The 22,439-nt window shown below is 37.8% G+C and overlaps 1 protein-coding gene across 4 annotated transcripts in view; it reads right to left on the bottom strand.

The window, feature by feature from the left end:
• Window positions 1-22,439, bottom strand: part of Ets65A (DNA-binding protein D-ETS-3) — a 692,236-nt gene that overhangs the window by 460,746 nt on the left and 209,051 nt on the right. For all 4 annotated transcript variants that reach the window (XM_081744528.1, XM_081744529.1, XM_081744526.1 and 1 more), the window contains one exon: window positions 1,642-1,701. In XM_081744528.1, coding sequence (XP_081600654.1) covers window positions 1,642-1,701 — 60 coding nt within the window. The remainder of the gene's footprint in view (window positions 1-1,641; window positions 1,702-22,439) is intronic.

A 22,439-nucleotide genomic window follows, 5' to 3' on the forward strand; every position in this document is an offset into this window, starting at 1 on the left:
TTACTACAAGTTCTTTCGTGTTTTCATCTAGCAAGCATACAATACATGTTGTAAAAGAACTGCAGAACTTTGATGAGTACGTATGTTCATAGACACTGATTGTGCTGTAGTGCTAAGGAAAGTAGTACTAGTTACACTCGTATATTTAAGTGGTTTAATAAATTCAATGCATTAACTCTATTACTGAGTAATACTTCAATAATATATGTTAGGTACTTTGTTGTATAACCTTGCAAATTGATACACTATAATCTTGTCCTTAGATATTCGAGTATATTTAAATAGTTGATTATAAACAAATTGAAAAATAGTTAAGTTTTTAAAAAAGAAACCTTAAGTTCTGTTATATTCTTTTAATTCTTCGTTTTTTTAAGTAATGTCTGTGGGACTTGATAAACGTGCATGGCATCTTTCTCTAAGCCGTTTTCCTAAGCGGCGTAGAGAGTTTTCCTGAACCGACAGATGACGTACAAACATGGCTGTCATTGTTTTAAGCTCATGAGTACCAGGCCGAAATTCAATAGCAAATTTCGACTAGTTGCAATCAATGCATGAAAAAGAAGTGCTTTCCGTAATCAGCTAGATCTAAAGTATTTTATGTCGTAAAAAATCAGTGGAAATGTTCATTATAACCTGTAGATAGATTTAATACTTTAACAGTACCAGTAAAAAGTTTGGGGTCCTATTACAGATTTCGTCGCCAAACCAGAAATATCAAATTTGCAAGTACCAGAAACAAAGCGACGCCTCTTAAAAAGAAGTAGATTATATACAAGGATATGATCGAGATAAATAATATGTAAGAAAATATACTTCCTTAAAAAATAAATAAACTAAAGAGCTAGAGAGATTTTGCTTACAGCTCAAGAAAATGGTTGGTTTCAGTAGGTTAATTGTAATTGACTATCCTGTTTTGTCTTCTATGGATACAGTTATTCTTTCTCGAAGTACGGTTAAGATTAGCAGAGTCGGGCATCTGTCATTAATTCCCTAACAAAAGTTGCCACTATTGGCCTCCAGCAGAAACACTGAACGAATGTTTGGATATTTTAGAAAAAAATGGAACATTTTAGAGCAATTTTATCTCGATCGATGGTCAAACCTGATTCTCTAGATTACGGATAACGTTGAATTTTTCCTTAGCCAAGGTATGCCGATTGTATAAGTAGAAATCACATTACTAAGGTATTTCCCCTTCTGTTTATTCGTGTATTAAATATAACATAATGCGTCGTCTTACAGTCGGACAACGAACCATTGCAAACACAAACATGATTAAAATGTGTTTGTACACTCAGTAAGCATACGCGAAATCATGACAAATAATTTTGTTGTATCACTTGAATGCTTTACTTCTAATCTGGTGCAAGTGTAGTTAGAAAAACTAACTTTTAAGAAATAAAATTTCACATTTACGATTGATTTGGTATGGATTAATTGTCGAGCATCGATTGATATCATCCTTTACAATAATACGTAGGGGACATATACATAGAATATTTTATATATATATATATATATATATATATATATATATATATATATATATATATATATATATATATGATAGATTCAAGTATTATTCTGTTATTTGGAAGAAAGAACACCTTGCACACTCAATAGAAATTATTCTGTACTTACCTGATTTGCATCCGCGCAACGAATCTGCCAATGACGTGTGGTATCCTTTCGAAGATAAACCTGAAATTATAGAATGACTTCCTTTAGCATAAAATAGTCTGAAAGATCAATTTATGCATACATCCTACATGGAATAACAACATGCATTGATTAGTCAAATTTTGATTTCAATTATAGTTCTTATGTGGCGCTCAATTAAAGACTCGCTGTAGAAAGCAATGTATGTGCCACCTTGAAATTGCTTTACTCATTTTACTTTTTTAATGCGTTTATGCCTTACTTAGATTTTCGTACATATCTTCACTTGGTTATATGCTAGGTTGTATTTCTAAGCAATAGTATTTTCTATTTTGTTAAGCTTGAGCACAATTTATCTACTATCTTTTGTCTCTACTGTTACCGTAATCTATTGTTTTTGGCACTTATATTGTTTTCTACAGCGAGTCTTTAATTATGAAGGAGTAACCTACAATTAAATGTTGATTTGAACTAGTAGTATCGAAATATTCAATATTGTAATGTATTGTAGAGAAGCAGTACATGGGTTTTTCCCTCACCTTTCTATTGTAAAGATGTCTATACAAGTCTATGTACACTGAATTGCAAAGAAATATATGTTTACAATAATCCTTTCTCTATGAGTTTGGACTTCCTTCCCAGAGCAGCCGGAGATTTGGAAAGGAACCTCTCGCCTGTAGCAGCGCAGAAGTAGGTAGTATCTCCTGCCCAGTGCAGCGCGGAGATATGAAAGGTTAGGGAGTCTCTCCCGCCCAGAGCAGCTTGGAGAAAAAAGTATGAAGCGATCAGCTGGAATTGATGACTTCTACCTCTGGACGTGTTCTTTTATAGCCAGTTTTGGAGGCGGAGCCGGAGGGTCCTTTTCATGACTTCTCGTGTTCTTCTCGTATTTCGTCGTGTCCTCCTTGTATTTCTTCGGAGACATCATCCGTCGGCTACTTGGTGATCTTTGTGGAGAAGCACGTGCTGTTGTTCGTAAATATGAGGGGATACTGCAAGATGAGTCATTCGAATAGTTTAGCAAATTTCAAATTTATATAATTGTTTTCACGACAAGTTATTCAAATAACGAGAAGTAATTGCTTAATGATTACATGGGTAAAAACTCTCGAATAATTATTTGAAAAACGAGTAATTGTGCTAATTAGTAGGAAAACGTACGATAGTAAGAATAATTATCCAAATAGCCAACGATTGTTCGAATAAGTTCGAATAGTGAACAATTCTTTAAAAAATTGCTGGAATAATTATGCACATGTTAACATACGTCTCCTATTTAATGAACGTAGCTAAGCAAGGCATGATACTAGTATTAAATTTTGTATAAATACACTTGCAAATACTTTATTTGATCGTTTACACGTGTAGACGTCCTCTGAAGTCTCTCTCATGTCAGACCAGAAATACTCTGCAAGCATACTTTCGATCCAGTTTCACTGTAGCGCTTCTCAAATGTAATAATGTCCTGATGAAACCGTTCTTCGTGTTCATCACTTATGCATCAAAGTTTTGGTGAAAGAAGTCCAGATGTGACTACAAAAACTGTAATTTAAGTGGCATGTTGCATTCCATGAGTTGAAAACTTTACATTATATCACAAACAATGGCTTCATTATTTTGACGTCACCATTAAACCTCAATTAATCAATCAATCATAATTTTCAGGTTTTATATACCCAAGGAAATCTGAACATGTCGATTTAAATTTCAGTCAAGCTAATTTCTTCGGAGACTGTAGTTTCGAAGATCTGTATAACTGCTTTAATCTGTAGGCCAGCGAATACTCCTTTAATTTTTACCTCATTTAAAATTGCAAGCTTCTCCTTGAGGCACGTACAAGCTATCCCTTTTCTGTTTAGTAGAAGTACTTTAACAAAAGTCTTCAAACAAATCTCCAATGAAAGCAATGGTGATCTTGAAGATTATTCAGAATTGGTTTACGGAACATGTTTTTGGTGCCAAGAATGAAGTATTGTCTTTTGGGACAGTGGTTTGCCTTGTCACGGCCCACTTACATAAAAAGAGCAATATATTTTATATACTCATTGCATTCTTGTGAAAATACTAACTTTCAAGTCTCACCACACGTGCTATTTGGATTTATTCGATGTAGTTCAATATCACGCTAGTGAACTTCATACATTTCCTCTGTGTGAGCAGTATATGCTCCAGGAACCAGTTGAACGTAGCCAATATGGAGAAGCACTGCCTTGATACTTAGTTTCAAGCAATCACTAAACAAGCACCAGTCGACAAGATTATGATCATGTCACAAAGACTGAACTTCACCATTTACATTTTTAAAGAAAACCGTTCCTCTATTTTCTAAAAAAAAAAAAACCGCAAAATGACCGTCGTTTTCTGAATAATTTTATTTTAACATCTGTAGATAAGATATTCTAACCTCAAAATCTGGAAACTAACAATTCCACTTTTGTTTTAGGAAGATTTAAGTCTCATACAAGATCGTTAAACTCTTCTTATGTGGCAAAATGAGGTACCATTGACTGGAATGTAGATAGCTCAAAGCTTGCATCTTTCCCGTTGTTTGGTATTTCTGAGATATCTTTTTCTGAATTAGCAGTCTAGTGTGCTGGAGCTTTAGATACTGGAAGATCTTCATTGTGCGCAACTGGTCCAATATTTTACTTTAACTTAGGATACTGAATCATCTGATGGTTAGATTGAGAGAAAAAGTTCTTCACATCAGAAAAGTAAATGTAATAGTCTGTTACATGATCTATTTATCCGTGTCAAAACATAGAAACCGCGTATTTTGGTACCGGTACTCTACCTTTTTCTAGCAGCCAGTTTCTCAAATTCATGGAACATATAACGCGGTATATGTGTGGTGCTAAGGATTATTTTGGTCACCAACACCACAGCCAGGTGCAATTAATAAGTCTTTTTAAGTAAACGTGTACGATTATATATGTATATATACATTTAGTTCGTAAATACAAGTTCACCTTTTGATTCCGTAATGCTCTGAAGGCCCCATAACCTCTTACCTTGTCTGTTTTTACGAAGATGCAGTGAAAGTTGTTATTATCCTGGCTCGATTCCAGCTCGAGGAAGACGAAACTCGGCTTTTGTGGGAGATCCCTTTTTACTAACTTATGTTTGACCGGTTTCAGCATGAGTTCCCTGGCTCGATCGCTGGCCAAACAAAGCAGACCAGGTTTATTTTTGCACCCACAGGACAATGTATTCCACTCCTCATTAGATAAATGTTTCTTCAAAGTTTGAAACATTTTCTGTTAGTCAGCACACATTTGTGAACAGACTAATCACTTTAATTAGGCTGCCACCTGCAATGAGGTGCAATATCAAAAACTAGTGTTCCCTATATACGCAGAAGAAATTCCTTATGCAGTGAGCAAATAATTCCGAGAGATGAGGAAGAAATCCCTCTTTATAAAGACATACCGGTATCTCACTCTGTAAAGAAGAATTGGAGCAAGGGACGTTTATATAAGTGTTTTCTTTTTCTTTCTTTCTTTTCTTTTTTTCTTTTTTTGCAAGCTGTACTAATACTTCTAGCAGTACAAGAATACTTCGTCGCTGCGCCTCGAAGAATCGCTATGTGTTAAAACCACAACTTTTCAGGAGAAGCAAAAAACATTCCAAAGTCTTAAAATTTTGCCAGATACACGGTAACACTTGAAAAAATGTAAGAAAATTTGTTCTGCGTATATTATGCGCTGGACATTGTTGTAGCTTGCTTCAACAATATTATATTACTATTTTAGTGTCTATTGTGCCTTTATAAACACGTAGAGGATTTGTATACATTAATCGATACGTACGTGATCTGAACTTAAAGCCTTTGATTTCAATCTATTATTTTTTCATTGTTGTGGCGAAACAATTGAATATTCACTTATCACATTATATGGGACGCCACCTGACAGCTTTCTGGTTTATTTGCACCTCATAACCCCTTTTTGACAAAAATGTCACATAGCGGTTCTTCGAGGCGCAGCGAAGACTTCTTTTAAGCACCCCACATAGCACAAGTACGTCCACGGGAGATGTCCGAGACTGAGCCCGCAACAGACGACGGGACATCCCGGGACATCGACATGTGCTCCTGGGACATCCACAGGATTTCCCCGGGAGATCCAGATGTCCGCTAATATCCCGGGATACGGGATATTCAACGGGACCACGAAGGCATGTCTATTGGTTTTCCCTCGGACCTCCTGTCCCATCTGGGATGTCCCGTGGACATCCTACATGGGAATCCTTCAGGACGTCCATGGGATGTCTTCTCATTGTCCCGATAATCCCGGGAACCGAATGGGATGATTGGGATAAAAATGGGACATCCCAGGGACGTAGTGTGCTATGTGGGACATTGTATCTCCAACTGTAAAATCACCGCACTTCACATTCTGACTCAGTGTAAATTTCAAGTTTGTCAGTGTTTTTTAAGAAAATATACTACGTGCCACATAGAAAGTAATTAAAGATTTTTTTCGTGCAAAAATACGAGGGTGATCAGAAAGTAAGGTTACAAAACGTGCAGTGAAACGTATGCATTATTTCATACAACAAATACAGCCAACAGATAGTATGTATACTAGATTATTTTTCGACATAGTCTCCATGTCGGTTGAGGCACTTATCTCATCGTCGGGTGAGTTTGAAGATTCACTCCTGGTAAAAGTTCTGTCCTTGCATGTTCAGCCACTTTGTCACGAAGTGCTTCACCTCCTCGTCAGAAGCAAAACGACGTCCTCCTAGGTGCTCCTTCAAATGTGGAAACATGTGAAAGTTGCTAGAAGAGAGGTCCTGTTGTCCTGAATCAGCTCCTCCATGCAAACTGTACTGAAATCTGTTGATGCCGTGCTGGGTCGGCCACTGCGCTCCTCGTCGGTGACGTTTTCTCTACCAGCTGCAGACTTTCGACACCATTCTGCGACACGCTGACGAGACATTACAGTTTCTCCGTAAACCTTCACCAGCTGCCGGTGAACTTCAGCCACGGTTACATGTTTGCCCACAGAAATCGAATAACTGAGCGGACTTCTTTGCAAGACTAGTTTTCTAAACGAGTCGCCATTTGTGTTTATCTACAACTAGCGCCTTAGATGGCGGGTGGCTGAAAATCTACATAGTTGCCAACTACATATATTAAAATTACTACACACTCCTCATTCCTCTACAACAGATGAAACTCCAAAAATATCGGTCTTGTAACATTAATTTCTGATCCTCCCTCGCCCATAAGAAAAACATATTTTTATATAAATGGCAGCTGTCGTGTTGTACAGTGTTATTTTTAAAAAGTAACAATTCTTCGAGCAACTATTCGAAGAATAATAAAACATTCTTTAAATACTTTCGCGAATAGTTATTCAAATAATGGACAATTGTCTGAATGATTATTTGAATAATGAAAACTCCTCGGATAATTATTAAATTGGTGAACAAGTGAGTGACTCGGGGAAAAACAATCGTTAGTCACATTTTGTAACTTTCATATAAACCGGAAAAGAAAGTTCAACGTTCCCATATAATGCAAAGCAATGACACATGCTAAGCATACTTCCTTTACCATCTACAGGTACATACATACATACGACATACATACTGTTCTATTGTTCGATCCCAACTCATTCCACCTAATAACTCAATTTTAATGGAAATGATGATTACCGTTGTGTTCTCCTCAACTCCTCAGCAGTGCGAATAATTGTTCTAATAACTTACAATTTTGCAAATAGTTATTCGAAAAAAGAACAATTGACTAGAGTAGTAGCTGCTAATTCATGTAAACAACACGAGACAATACGTGATTTACGACTAATATATTACTACAAATGATTTTATAAAAGATTTAAACTTGTTATAACTAGGTGGATTTATAACTAGCTGAAATATCCATTCTTCGCATGGGTCAGATAAAATATCTATATAAACAAACTGAACAACCAAAGAAAAATACCGGTCATTTTGGATTATTTTTACATGTTTCGGTAACGTCCCGCAGATGATCCCAGGCCTGCATACAATGGTATCTGAATTTGAAACTCATCACTAATGGAAGTGTCACCATTGATCTCAGCGACCGCGAAAACTATGGATTTGACAGTAATATCGGTCGTTTTGTATTATTTTACATGTCTCGGTATTACCCCCAGTGACCCCGACCCCCAGCCGAATGGGGTGAATTTGGAAGTTAATGCGATTAAAGTTTCACTACTGATCTCAGCAACCGTGAAAAGTATGAATTCGACACTAATATCGGTCCATTTTTAGACCGTGAAAAGTATGAATTCGACACTAATACCGGTCCATTTTCAACTTCTTTTACATGTCCCAGTAAACGCCCGCCTCCTGAGACCCCCTAGCTTTAATTTGGAAAAAGCGCTTAGCTTTGGTCTGAGGCCTGGACCAAGGTACCCGTGACCAAAATTTGGTAACTCTCGGTCCACTTGTCTGGTCTTCAGGCCGCACACAGACAGACAGACAGACACAGATAAACAAACTCTTTATTTTATTTATAATAGATTATATTAAGTAAGTTTCAATGAACGGAAGTTTATCAAAGAATGTACGTTAATACGTACTTCAAAAGTGGCCGTTACATGACTACAATTATCGAGATGTGATGGAGTTATTTGTGCATCTCTTGAATACTTTACCTCTACTTAGACAAGTATAGAAGGTAATTTATAACTTGAATAAAAGGTTTGGACAGACTGGGTCTGTAGCGGATCTTCATGCACCAGATAGACCTAAATATTTTGCATGTACAGAAGAAAATCTTACGGCTGTAGCGCAATATTTTGTGCATTGAAAATGATGCAGGATACTTTGAACGAACACCTGATTCAGGTAAACCTAACTTAATATTGTGATACAACATACAATAATTCAGTTGATACAGCAGTTTTGCAGTTGATAAAATAGTGCTTTTCAAATGTGATTTTGTGAAGTAATTTATGGAACACCATGTGGATTAAAAGCTTGAAATGGGGGACACGGTGGATCAGTTGTAAAGCGCTTACCTCTGGTGCGTGGAATCCCTGGTTCGATGCCCAGTCTAGTAAATTTGTGGTGGACAACATCGTGTCCATGGAATTTTCTGGGAGTACCTTCGTTTCCTTCCACATCTTCATTTCACCAAATCCTCCAACATCATTCACTTTCCTTCATTATCCGTCTCCCTGAGCCTAAAGGGGCATCGTGGGACGTTAAACTGAAAGATTTAATTTCATATATATATATATATATATATATATATATATATATATATATATATATATATATATATATATATATATATATATATAATTCATGATTAAAAGCACGCCATTAGAAACAAAAATTAATATAATTTGTGTTGTTTTGTTACTAGATGAAGTTTAAAGGTATCTTTATTGTTGCGTTAAGTTTCCTGTTACAGTCGAGAAATCTTAGTTAAGGTTTATGAGCCTCATGCCGAACTTTACTAAATCGACAATAGATGGGGGGACCAGTCGCGGACTGCTACGAGAAAGGCTACGCCCAGACATCCATCAACTCTATATAGAAGAAGCGCTTCTTAAACAGCCATCACTTTTCCCCACCATCGTATTGGAAAACTTGTCAATATTGTTCCATTTTCCCCTTAGCTCCTACCACCCAAGTCGCTGCTTTAATGTGTTTTTCTTCTCGACACTTCTTCGTTTAAGGGTGGCGGATAATTCTTTGTAAGCTTTTCAAGGTAGCGTGAAAGGCGACGCTGAACTTCTGTCTGTCTAAGACAAACAGAATATTCACACTTTTGCACCGCCAAAGACGAGAAGAAAGCGGGAACTTTCTGTAACATCGAAAGAATAATATTTTGATTAATAGCAATTTTAAAACAACATATTGTGAATTCAAAGCAGAAAACATAGGCCAAATCTTTATTATTTTCTATTTCTTGGAGTTTTCACTTTTTAAAAAACTGTAAATTGTGTATAATATTATTTCTACAATTTAATACAAAACTTGTTCCACTCACATCTGTCCCAATTAGAATCGAAACAGAGATTACATGCACATGAATCTCCTTTACTCGGAAATCACGAATGATTTTCTTTCAGTTCAGGAAACATCGGAATTAAAGTGCTAAACTATCCGATATATCTTCACCTCTGTCTCGTAACACATCATGACAAAAACGTGATAAACTATCCAACATCTCTGAACAAGAGGTTTCCAAATTTGGAAGTCGGGTTCTGTGTCTCAAACAGTCTCAGTCTCAATAAGTGAGCGCGAGTCCCTGTGACCACCAGCCCTATAAGTTGATAGCGTGCCAGAGCCCGAATCCGAGCGAGAGTAACAAACACTAACGAGGAAGGGCGTGATGTCAGAGATAATTGCACCAAATTTGGTGTAGGAGTAGGTAATGGGAATAGTAAAGAGCGTGTGGCAGGATTCGTTTCGCAGGCGTTCGGAGCAGAAATAATGGACGTACTGACAGTATCTTACAGTGTTAAGAAGTACCGCAATTTCATTTCGACCCCTTCTCTGGAAAACTTCTGATGACGCCCAGTATCAATTTCTGTATGGATTTTCTTTATTTTCTTAATATCATTTCATTAGGCTAACTAGCATAGCATACCCAATGGACAAGAGATAAGGCGGGTAATGGAAAGGGTAGCTGATAGTAGTATCCCGGCATTCGCCTGGTGGGACTGAAGGCGGACATTGGCGCATTTTCTTTTCAGCTCATCTTTTCTGTTTTCATTCTACTTTATTTAACTTGTTCTGCATTGGCCGCTAGAGCGAGCAAAGGCTCCGTCCCATCAATATCTGATTGACAGGCCATACTTCTCCAGAGCTCTGGGCTGAGAAGTAAACTAGTATAAGTCATAAAATATTAATTTCACAGGAGAAGCGAATAAGTGTTTCCAAGACAAAATTTTGTTGAATTGTGTGTTTTGTTTATTAACGGAAGAATTGTTCACTTTCTGCGTTCCAATTGTCCACACCTCAAATCGTCCCTAGTGTACCTCGTACTAATGTAAGTAAAGACAAAATATGATAATTCAATTTCGATTAAAAAAGTGACTTGGCATGGTTTACCTCTCAGTTCCGGAACTGTAGAGCCTATTGTTTCTGCTTCCGAACTTCTACGAAACGAATGCTTCCACACGTTGTTTTCTATTCCCATTACCTACGCCTACACCAAGTTTAGTGCAATTATTTCTGAGCGACATCACACCCTTCCCTTGTAAGTTTAGTAGACGCGAGCGCTAGTGACTGAACCCCACTGAGAATAGTAAGTCCGAGCTTTTAAAGAGCGGCGACCCCAATGAGGTTATCGATCGTGAGATCTAGTGAATATAAGCTTCATTGAGGATTGCGAACTCAAATGATCGAGTGCAACCTGAGTTAGCATAAACTTCACTGATATTAGTAAGCACGAACTTCATTGGGGATAGCGAGATTAAGACCACGCGAGCTGAGTGAGTCGCAATTGGAAACTACCAATTCTGCTCTGAGCAGTTGTCCCGTCGCACATATTGGTTTAAAGTTGATTAAGTATCCAACATTTCTGAACAGCTACTCCTGGCACATACTGGTTTAAAGGTGATTGATTAAATTATCCGGCATCTCTGAACTGTCGGTCTTGAAACAAGTAATTATTGTAAGGTTCCCCCACACTCACTCATAAGCAACCTCTATAAGCACATGTTTCATTCACAGCCACGTGCCATTGTGTACAAACATTGTCACTAGCAGATGACGGAAGGAGAACACCAGAAGTCACGAAATTGGTTGGGAAAAGAACTGAAGATGGATGATCTCCTCCTCACGTATCACTCCCTCACAGAGGAAGCCCATAAAAGAGGATCACAAGTGGACAGGAACATTAGTTTACATACAACTGATCATTAACCAACCAATACCTTTCTCCTGGGGCCGCCATGGGCTATGGGCATTCCTTCTAAATCTTGTCTCTGGAGGCTGCAATGAGCGAAAGAGATATCGTACAACTACCTTTCTCCCGGGGCTGCAGGAGATACGGAAAAATACTATAACTGTCTTCCGAGGTCGTAGTGGACAAAGAAGACTCCTTATGATCACCTAACCAGAAGCGAAGGGATTTCTATTATAACCTAAGATTAATTAAACCTAATATTTCCGAAGCCATTGCTATGTACTGAGGATACACTGGACTTTGCAAATATTTTGTATATTACGAAGAAATTTTGTAAATCATTATAGATATTTATTACTATAATAAAATAAGTGAAGGGCTTAATTCCGATTTGTTTCATTAGACTCTACCAAAAACATTGCAATATTCATTTTTTAGATGTCCAGTTTTTTGTTTCAGCAGCCATTTTGTCCAGATTATCGAAATGTAAATCAAGCAACCCATAGGTAGCAAAGTATACATTCAGAAATATAATGTAATTACCCATAAGCGGAAACACGAGTAATCTATGTTAATGTCTTTTTCCTTTTTTTCCTTTTTCTTGGGCTATTTACAATTTCTCTTTTAAGCCAATTATTTTTCTACGTATAGTCATAAGAATAATTGTACATTATTCTTAAGACACGAAAAGGGACTTTGAGAAGCAGACTGTAGAGTGAAATGGAAAACAATTCTCTAAGGTAGCTGCATTACCAGATTTTTCAAACACGACAGTACTATTTCTCCCTCTCTCAGTAAACTCCATTTTTTCTTTCACAAATACTGACTCCACTCTTCTTTCAAAGTTCTGCAAATGTATTTTTAAGTAAATTGTAAAATTGCATAAGAGAGACAAGGTAAATGCTATACAAGTACAATATATATTACTTTTAACTGAACGACACAAGTAAATGACCTTTCAATAGCGAAAAGCATACCTTTAAATACGTACACAGTTTACTATTTTTAATCTACAATTACGAACATTCACTTCATATTTACCGTTTTAATTCTGAATTATTTCATATTGATATGAATCTTGTCATTTTCGTGCTAGAGAAATAAAATGAATCACAAGGAAAGTATATAATGTTTGCGATAATATTCATCTCATCTTGATCAAGCTTCGCATGGTCACAGACCTTGAGATGCATAGTATGCATGACAAACATTGTGGCGTACAGATCTCTGGTTCTACAGGTATGGTGGATCGAAGTTAGGAATTTAGAATTGGATTTTCGAAAGAAAGATCAGAATTAGGAATTAGAATTCCGGGCTTTCGGTATCTATGGCCATGTTATTCCGTCACATATGAGGGATGACGTCCCTCGGTGATCACACTATCCGAAGAAATTGAAGGAAAGAAGCGGCCTGAGACCTGCATGTTAGGTACCATCCCGCCATTTGTCTGGTATGAATGAGGAAAATCCAGGAGTACCTAACTTAGTATGGCAAACCTGAAAAAGCTTTTACACTTTCTCGACCGAGTGCCCCAACCTGAAAGCGAACTCGGGACCGATCGCACCAAAGAAGAGAGCATTAACAGCTACGCTACGCGGAGTCACTTCGAAAGAAAGAAAACCATTACTTCGTCAACGAATCTCATGCGATCTTGACCAAACTTAGCACGGTGATGGATCTTAACAAGATTAGTATGCATGCAAAACAATATGGTGTGTGGCCTTGAGGTTAATGGGTTAATTAATGTTAATGAAATTTGAGATTTGAACTTGGTCAAATTTTCACAGAAAAATCTCCAATTTTTATTTTAGAACAAAAGTACATTTAAAAAAAAAACTGTTATTAAACGTTCATTTGATTTTTAAAAAGTACACGTTGGGACAGTTAATTAGCTATGTTGTGAACACGGTGCTAACTTACAGTAAAGATTTCCTAAAATCAACTGACAATATTTTCCCGTTTGCTGTTAATCCCAGCTTGGCCCCACTCACTTGTTTACCCTCGCTGACTGCAAGCCCGTGGAGTTAATGCTGTGTTTCAATTTAGTGCACACCTCTAAACTTCCCCAGTTGTACAACTTTTGTTTACTCACACAATAGAGTATTTAATAACTTATATTATACTTCCGCCACTGTTACTCCCTGCGTGGCCCAACCCACTTGTTTAACCTCGCTGACTGGAAGCCCGTGGAGTTAATGCTATGTTCCAATTTAGTGCACACCTCTAAACTTCTCCAGTTGTACAACTTTTGTTTACTCACACAATAGAGTATTTAATAACTTATATTATACTTCCGCCACTGTTACTCCCTGCGTGGCCCAACCCACTTGTTTAACCTCGCTGACTGGAAGCCCGTGGAGTTAATGCTGTGTTTCAATTTAGTGTACCCCTCCAAACTTCCACAGTTATACAACTTTTGTTTACTCACACACTGTAGTATTTAATAATTTATAATATACTTCTGCCGCTGTTACTCCCGGCCTGGACCAGCCACTTGTTAAGCACGTGGAATTCTTGCTGACCAGAAAGCACGTGGAGTTCATGGAATGTTACACTTTAGAGCACACCTCTGAACTTCCCCAGCTGTTTATTAGCGTGACATGGCAACGGGCGAGTGCTTCCAAAAACATGAATTTATCAGCAACCAATAAAAAGCGCGCTGTCTCATGCTTTAGACATTAGTGCTACGTGATTGGCGGACAGTTGATGTAGCGGCCCGACTATAGTTTATATAGTAATTGTTAGATAGTAGAAAATGCTAACTTCAACTATTCAACTGAATATTGTAAATGTAAGTAACACTCAATTTATATTATCATCTAATTGATTATCTTTGTAAAAGTATGTAGAATGGCTTTAACAGTTCGAACATTAACATGTTTGCGTATAGTAAGATATATATATACTAGGTGTGTTCAAAAAGAAACCGAACTTCTGAAATAGCAAAATAACCGGTCGAGGGAGCGCGCTGCTTCTACTAATCGCACCTAGCGACGGGTTTAGACAACAAGCTATCATTTACCTCGTGCTGCTATGACCATTAGTCGCCAAGCTAACCCCGTTGTGTGCGGGATTGTGAGTAAACCAGACTTGGATGGTGCACTGTGCCATTATGCCTACTCACGCTTAGCTCCTCGTCAGCAGTTATCTGATAAAACCAGACTCCCGTTGTGCAACGTCTACCCTATTTTCCGGACATATCTCCAGTAGACGTTTTCATGTTTCCAAAACTTAAGATCACTTTGAAAGGACGTCGTTTCAAAACCATCGAGGAGATTCAGGACAATGCGGCAAAACATCTGTGCACCATTCCAGAAAGTGCGTACCAGGAGGCTTTTCTAAAATGGCAGAAACGTTGGGAAGGTGTACTGTCAGTAGAGGGGACTAGTTTGAGGGGGAGGGTGCTTAAAATGATGTACAATGAGCAAGAAAGATGTTATAGCGAAAGTTTGGTTTCTTTTTGAACACACCTCGTATATATTCACAGTTGCTATGGTCCTTTAAACCAGCTCTCTCTTGAAGGCGAGCTACTATGGTAAGGAACGACCCTGTAAGGATTGATCTTACATGTTGGTCTTCACATCCGACAAATCTATCATATTGAACTCCAGATAGTGGTCAGGGACATATCTAATGTGTCATGTCTTTTGTAGCCTTGATGTTGTAAAAGGACGTAAAAACCAAAACTGCAAGCTTACTAAACTCGTATATATTTGTAATATTTGGGGAAACATTCATTCTCCTGTCTGATTAGCATTATCATGGTCACTTGCTGGACCATTCTCATAAGTCGCACAATGTTAGTAAATATCGTCTTACATAACGATCACGAAATATGCTACAACTTAAGTGCCAACAACCAATCGAAAGTTTAACGGTTATTGCCAACGTTTTATTTATTCGTGAATTAAACATAAGGATAGGAATGGCGAAAGAAGGCTTCAGGAGGAAGAAAAGACTATTTTGTGGTACATTGGATAGAGTTGAGAGAAAGACTCATAAAATGTTTCGTGTGGAATATTACACTGTTTGAGGCAGAAACTTGGACAATACACAAAAATGTAAAATGATTGGACGCTTTCGAAATGCAAGTGTGGAGGAGAATGGATAGAATTATCAAGGTAGAGTGGAAAACGAATGAGAGGATTTTAGAAATTGTGAGGAGAAAAGAACAATTTTAGATATTATTAAGAAGAGGAAGATAAACTGGTTGGAACACTGGCTAAGAAGGAACTGTGTCACGAGGGACATGCTAGAGGATATGGTGGCAGAAGAGAGAGGGAGGGGCGAAGGATACTGCAATTAATGGACGATGTCAAAACAGAAAAATCGTACGTGAAGACGAAGATCTTAGCGGAAGATCGTGGAGCATGGAAGCTTCTCAGTTGCGACAAGTGACCTACCAATAATGACAGAATACCTATGATGATGATGATTGTATCCTTAGAAGTAATTCAGAGAATGCTAATACATTTCATACGCTTATCCGTAATTCCTATGTGTGCTTTCAATTAAGGGTGTTTTTAAAAAAATCAAACCAGAAGAGGGATAAAAGATTAAACTGCCTCTTTTGTCCCGTCGAATATAACTTCAAAACCGCTGAACCTAAACACAGAAAATTAAGAATGTGAAGTATTTTACTATACAAAATACCACTATTTTAATCACTACTACAAATTCAATGTAATGGATGCAAAGGGATAGAAAGAGAGGATTTTCAGAACTTTTCTATGTTGCACTTTAGCACTCTGTTAATTGTATTGTACTAAATCCAACCATTAGAAATGATTTACATCACTCTGAATATTTAGAAACTCAACATCGGAAGTGAAAAAAAAAAGGTGAAAATATTATTACATGAAAAAAAAATTTCGTTTCGCATTGTCAAATTACAGTATTCTTCCAATGGTCCATACACTTTGTGACTCGTGACTCAGAAGATCCGGAGGCAGGCAGAGTCGTGACACAGGAGACCTGGAAGCAGTCAGACTCGTAACACAGGAGACCTGGAAAAAGTCAGACTCATGACACAGAAGATCCGGAAGCAGTCAGATTCGTAACACAGAAGACCCGGAAGCAATGAGACTCATAACACAGAAGACCTGGAAACAATCTCACTCATAATACAGAAGACCTGGAAGAAATCAGATTCGTAACACAGAAGACAAGATGCAGTTAGACTTGTGACACAGAAGACCCGGAAGCAAGACTCGGTGACTCGTGACCTAAAGTGACCAGATATGACCTGGTCAAACTAGTGTGACCGAGAGATGACGAAACTTCATCATACATATGGAGAGTATGTAAGAGACTGCTAATGCAATTCTAAAAAAAAAAAAAAAAAAAAAAGTCCCAACTCTCACCTCACTATCTCTTCCTCTCTCTCTCTCTCTCTCTCTCTCTCTCTCTTTCCCTCTCTTTTTTCACTAAATCTGTAATTATCTTTCTCTCTTGCCGTGTGCATGTAAGTGTCACACCATTACATTAAAAGGTAACTGCGAAGTCTACCAGAGTATAAGTGCATGAAAATCACCAAATAAATAAATAAATAAATAAATACCATTCTTCTGAGTCTGTAAAAATTGTCATATAGAATATAACAAATGCTGCTGAGCTGGAAAAAAATATATTTCTATATATAGCTTGTATTCAAAACCAATGCATTAATTTCCAGTAGAGGAAGACAAACAAAATGAAATTATATTTGAAATATTTAAGACATATTACCTTGATTAAGAAATATACACCGGGAATCAAGCACATTAATATTGAAGCTTGAGTAGTAAGCATAAGCAAAACACTACAAAATTCTACAATAATGCTATAGAGCTTATATTTCTCCTGCTTCCGCGTCATCGGATACGACTGGAACTGAAAAGCCAGAGCAAGATCCTATTTTCAAACCAGAAACCTTTCATGCAGAAAGCACGATTTTACCGTGTAATGTTATCCTTACTTGGTTGTAAGTAATAGATTATGAAACAATTAAAAAATAGAGCCAGAATACAACTAAGTTCAGAACTATAACTTTGAAATTCTTACAGCATGTTCGGATGAAAATATATTAATAAGAAATTTGACTAACTCGAGAACCAATATTGATAGAATCATCTGGTTTCACTTTTCGGAAAGAGGAAAAAATAGAATTTTTACGTCCACAAAACAACTGAACGCAACAGGGCTTCACGCATACGCATTACTCGCAAGCAAACTGGCATCCTTTACTGTTCGTCAGAAAGTGGATTGCTGTTTTTGGTTTACAGAATTCAAATTCCCTGTAACCGTACATATAAGAGTTCGACAATACCGAGAGGAACCACCAGACCGTCATGTCAATGGTAGATGGCACAACCAATTGCTGGAAACTAGCTCTGTATTGAGGAAGAAATAGAATAATAATAATTTTTAAAAAAGTGTATGAAGAAGAAATGGAGACAGTTCGGGAAGCGTTTCAGTGAAATCCATGCAAATCGATAAGGCGTATGAGAATATGTTATAACTGTGAATCCTGCGTTCGACTGAGCATAATATCGTACATAAAAGGTTACGTCTCAGAGCCTACAAGCCACAACTTGTCCAAAAGCTTCAGTTTAATGACAAGCCTTGCAGGTATGAATTCGCTCTTGAAGTGTTGATGAGGACAATGTTTTCCTTACAAGGGTATCTTTTTGTGACGAGACACTTTCCATATGTCAGGTATGGCACAGGCACAACTGCAGGATAAGGAGTGAGGAACATCAGCATCAGTTTGTGGAATAAGAATGCAACGTGTGGTGTGCTTTGACTGAAGATTTTGTCATAGACTCATTCTTCTTTGAGGAAGTTACAATTACAGGAGCAACGTACCTGGCAATGTTGTAAAATTATGCTGTACCACGCATACCACAGAGACACATGTTCAAACAAGACGGGACTCCTCCCCATTATTCCCGTTGTGTGAGAGAATTTCTGGATAACCATTTCCAGAACAATTGGATTGGAATAGACTCAACTAGAGCTAGTTTATTTACATACTGGCTGAAATACCCATTCTTTGCATGAATCAGATAAAATATCTATGTAAACAAACTGAACAACGAAAGAAAAATATTTCGGTCATTTTCTAGCACTTTTACATATCCCAGTAAACGCCTCCTGAAACCCCCTGGCTCGAATTTAAAAAAAGCCTCTGGCCCCAGCCGATGGGGGCTGTATTTGGAAGTCAGTGCCTATGGAAATATCACCATTCATCTCAGCAACCGCAAAAACTATGGATTTGACACTGATATCGGTCATTTTTTTATTATTTTTACATGTCTCAGTATCCCCCTCGGTGACTTCAGGCCCGCAGCCGAATGGGGTGAATTTGGAACTTAATGCGATTGGAGTTTCACCATTGATCTTAGCGACCGCGAAAACTATGAATTAGACACTAATATCGGTCATTTTCTACTACATTTACATGTCCCAGTAAACACCCCCCTGAGATCCTCCTGGCTCGAATTTTGAAGGAAAAAATGCGTCGTCTTAGGCCAGGAGCAACGTACCCGTGACCAAAATTTGGTAACTCTCCGTCCACTCGCCTGCTCACCAAGCCGCGAACAGACACGCAGATAGATAGGCAGACACACAAACAAACTCATTTTATTTATATCAGATTGACAAGTTAAGATAAAAAAATATTGTAAAAATGTGAATTTTTCCAAATTTTGGCAAATTTAGAGCATATGTGCTACCGAAAGATATATGCCCATTTGATTTATTTATTTATTTATTTACAACTTTTTAGTGTTCCCGATTCCCAACTTTTCCGCGGTATTACGACTTGAAAAGAAACTTTTAACTTTTTTCGGCCTATCCTACTCTACATTCTGTCAAAAATCAATGCTGATCCATCAAGAAGTTCTTGAGCTATGATGTCTCCCGGACACGTAGGCGGAGTAAATATATAAAGGATTTTTTGATAAACCAGACTCGTTAAAACATCAACAGCAATTTCTTAGAAATTATTACTTCGAGTACACATTTTAAATAGGCGAGGGATCATGTTTACTATCATTACAAGCAGGGATGGATTTAGGGGGGGGGTGCAAAGGTGCACATGCACACCCCCCCTTTTGTTGTAAATATACACTACCTAAAGTGAGAAGCTATCAGTGAGTTTTGCAAAATCAATAGTTTCAGTCAATTTTCTGAAGCTTGAACGAAAAGGATTCATCGAGAGCAGACATTTAGCACTTCCAGGGCAATTCCTTATGCACACCACAGATGCCTAAAGGCATTTAAAAACCTCAAATTTAATTCATATGTACTGGCAGTTATTTGGTGCACCCCCCACAGAAAATCCTGGATCCAGCCCTGATTACAAGGTATAATACTGAAAAAAGGAAACACTGGATTATAATTGGAGTATAAGGAAGTGATTGGTTAAAGGAAGGCAGTCTACTCGTGATAGAGCATTATCCTCGAAACTACCAGATTAAGACATCTCGAAATAGAAGACTTGTAGGTAGGCTTCAAGGAGAGCTTTTTTTTTTTTTTTTTTTTTTTTGTCTTTTCTGCTCAAGACATTCGTAATAAGATTAGATGTGTGATCCTAAGAAAAGAAAGTTTAGAAAAGAGTAGCGTAGATTAGAGAGAAAGATTCCGATATGTTTCCATGGTTACTAGTTTGCGAAGTCACACAATGGCGGATCACTTTGCGGGAAAGAGAGAAGTTAAGCATTCTAGAGCATGCGCACTTGACACTCTCTACCGAAAGACATACTATTTCGCGCGGTTTCCAAGGAGTAGCAAAACAATGGAAGGAAAGTCGTTCGGAGAGGTACAAGCAGATGGTTCTTTTGCGTTTACAAAACCATATCTGAATCGTAAGTGCGCTTCGTTTCACATTACGAAATTACGGTAAATCCCGAAGTTTTACGAATTTAATGCAGTGACAGGAAGTAGTAGCTCTAAAACCGGAAGTAGTAGTTGTTGTAAAAGAAAAATATAACTCGAGACGGAGCTTACTCTTGTGACGATAAAACCATATCAAATTTCAATTTCTCGATATCCCTTATCGTTTTTCCTCTACGAAGATTAATATTGAAACCGGAAGTGGTATATTTTTACTGCTTCCTGTTGCAAAAGGGAAATGAAGTCTCAGGTGGAGCACATTCGTACTGTACTGAATTCATATGAAAAGTTCTTCTAACTTGACGACCAACATTAAAAACGAAAATCGTAGATTTACGTGTCTGGTTTAAATAGAAAGATAATATGACGAGATGAAATAATTTTGGAACGCTGGAAACACATAACAAAACCATGTCTCGCTGCCCCATACCGTTCATGTTCTACGAAAATTAATATTGAAACCGGAAGTGGTCGTAGATTTATACCACTTCCGGTTCAAAAGTGGAAATAGAGAAACTATAGTAACAATGGTGTGGGGCCCTTATTTAATTACAGAAAATAGCTTTTCGCTATCCATCGATATTTTTTTACTTGTTAGCCATCAATGTTAAAGCCGGAAATGGTAAATTTCTACCATTTCCGGTTTGAACAGAGTTAGAAACCGAGATGGAGCCTATTCATGTGACGCTAAATCAATTTGTAACGCTAAATAAAAAAAATAAGTTGTAACTAACTCTTTAACTTTCATTACTGTTCAGCTATAAGCCTAATATCGGCCAAAGATGAGACACGTGAATCGATAGATGAAACGAAGCTGACCAAAATGAAAGATTTTAGGGTAAATTCTTATCAACACATTTCGAGGAAATTATGAGAGATTCATTTATATGGCGCTAAAAAGTATCTGTAGTAGTTTTTATACTGCTGGAACGCATACTTTCCCTATTTATTTATTTACTTTTTTTTATTTATTGCATATGAAAAATGTCGTTAAACCCGAGGAATCTCAGAGCTCCAGGCAAGCTAAGTGGTTATGCTTAGGATCTCTTGTCCTCCAGGCAAGCAGTGAAGGTGGTCAAAGATCCTACAGAGCTATAGGCAATGTAAGTGAGCAAGGAACTTCAGAATTATGGTTAGGATCTCCCAGTGCTCCAGGCAAGTAAAGACAATGGTCAATGTCCCACAGAACTTAAGGCAAGCTAAGCAGTGTGCCGGTGCTGTGCCATCAGTTAATAGCTCAGAATAATCTCTAAAATACTAATTGACTAAATGTGACAATTGGGGATGTAACTGATGCACAACACGGTACTTAACTGCAAAATTATGGTTGAATTTAAATAAAATTCAACTGTTTTAACTTTGAGAATGACTAGTTAGGGAAAAAGTGTGTGTGAGAGAGGGATAGGTTATGATTAAGAGATAAAGGATGAGCACTAGCCTGACAGATCCGATGAGACTGGTGTCATCTTGGTCATCTGGATGATGAATGGTTTTCCCTGGATGAGCCTGGGTGTACTGGACTCAGCCAACAACTGGATCTTAATCCTGCTGGACTGCCAGAGGCGTCGAGTTCTCTCGTCTTGATGAGTCTCCAATGATGTTCTCCTACACCTTCATTCCACTAATGGACTCTATTGAATCTGTGACGATGAACCAACAGAATGGTACTCCCAAGACATGGAGTTGGTTGTTTTCCAAATGGAGCGACGCACCTCTCACGATGATCCTGCACCTTCCTAAACCTTGTGGCGAATATCTCCTGTCGATGTGTTCTCCGTGGTTTTGCTTAATCGAAAAACAATGAGTCTGACATTCAATAAATCTGGAAGTGTCAGGCTATGCGAAAGTGTAGGAAAGGAACCTCAGAGTTTATGGCCACCTAAAAGGTTTGGGTTAGGTAAATTTTTCAGAGTTCCAGGCAATATAAAAGAGGATTCTTGACCAGTTGAAACAGATATATCGTTGGAGATGCTGCGTCGTCTTATGTGCCCTCCTCAGAAGTCCTGTTAGAACTTCCGGGTCGTGATGACGTTAGTTC

This window comes from Thermobia domestica, chromosome 17, assembly GCF_964235325.1.
Source record: "Thermobia domestica chromosome 17, izTheDome1.hap1.1, whole genome shotgun sequence".
Lineage (NCBI taxonomy): Eukaryota > Metazoa > Arthropoda > Insecta > Zygentoma > Lepismatidae > Thermobia > Thermobia domestica.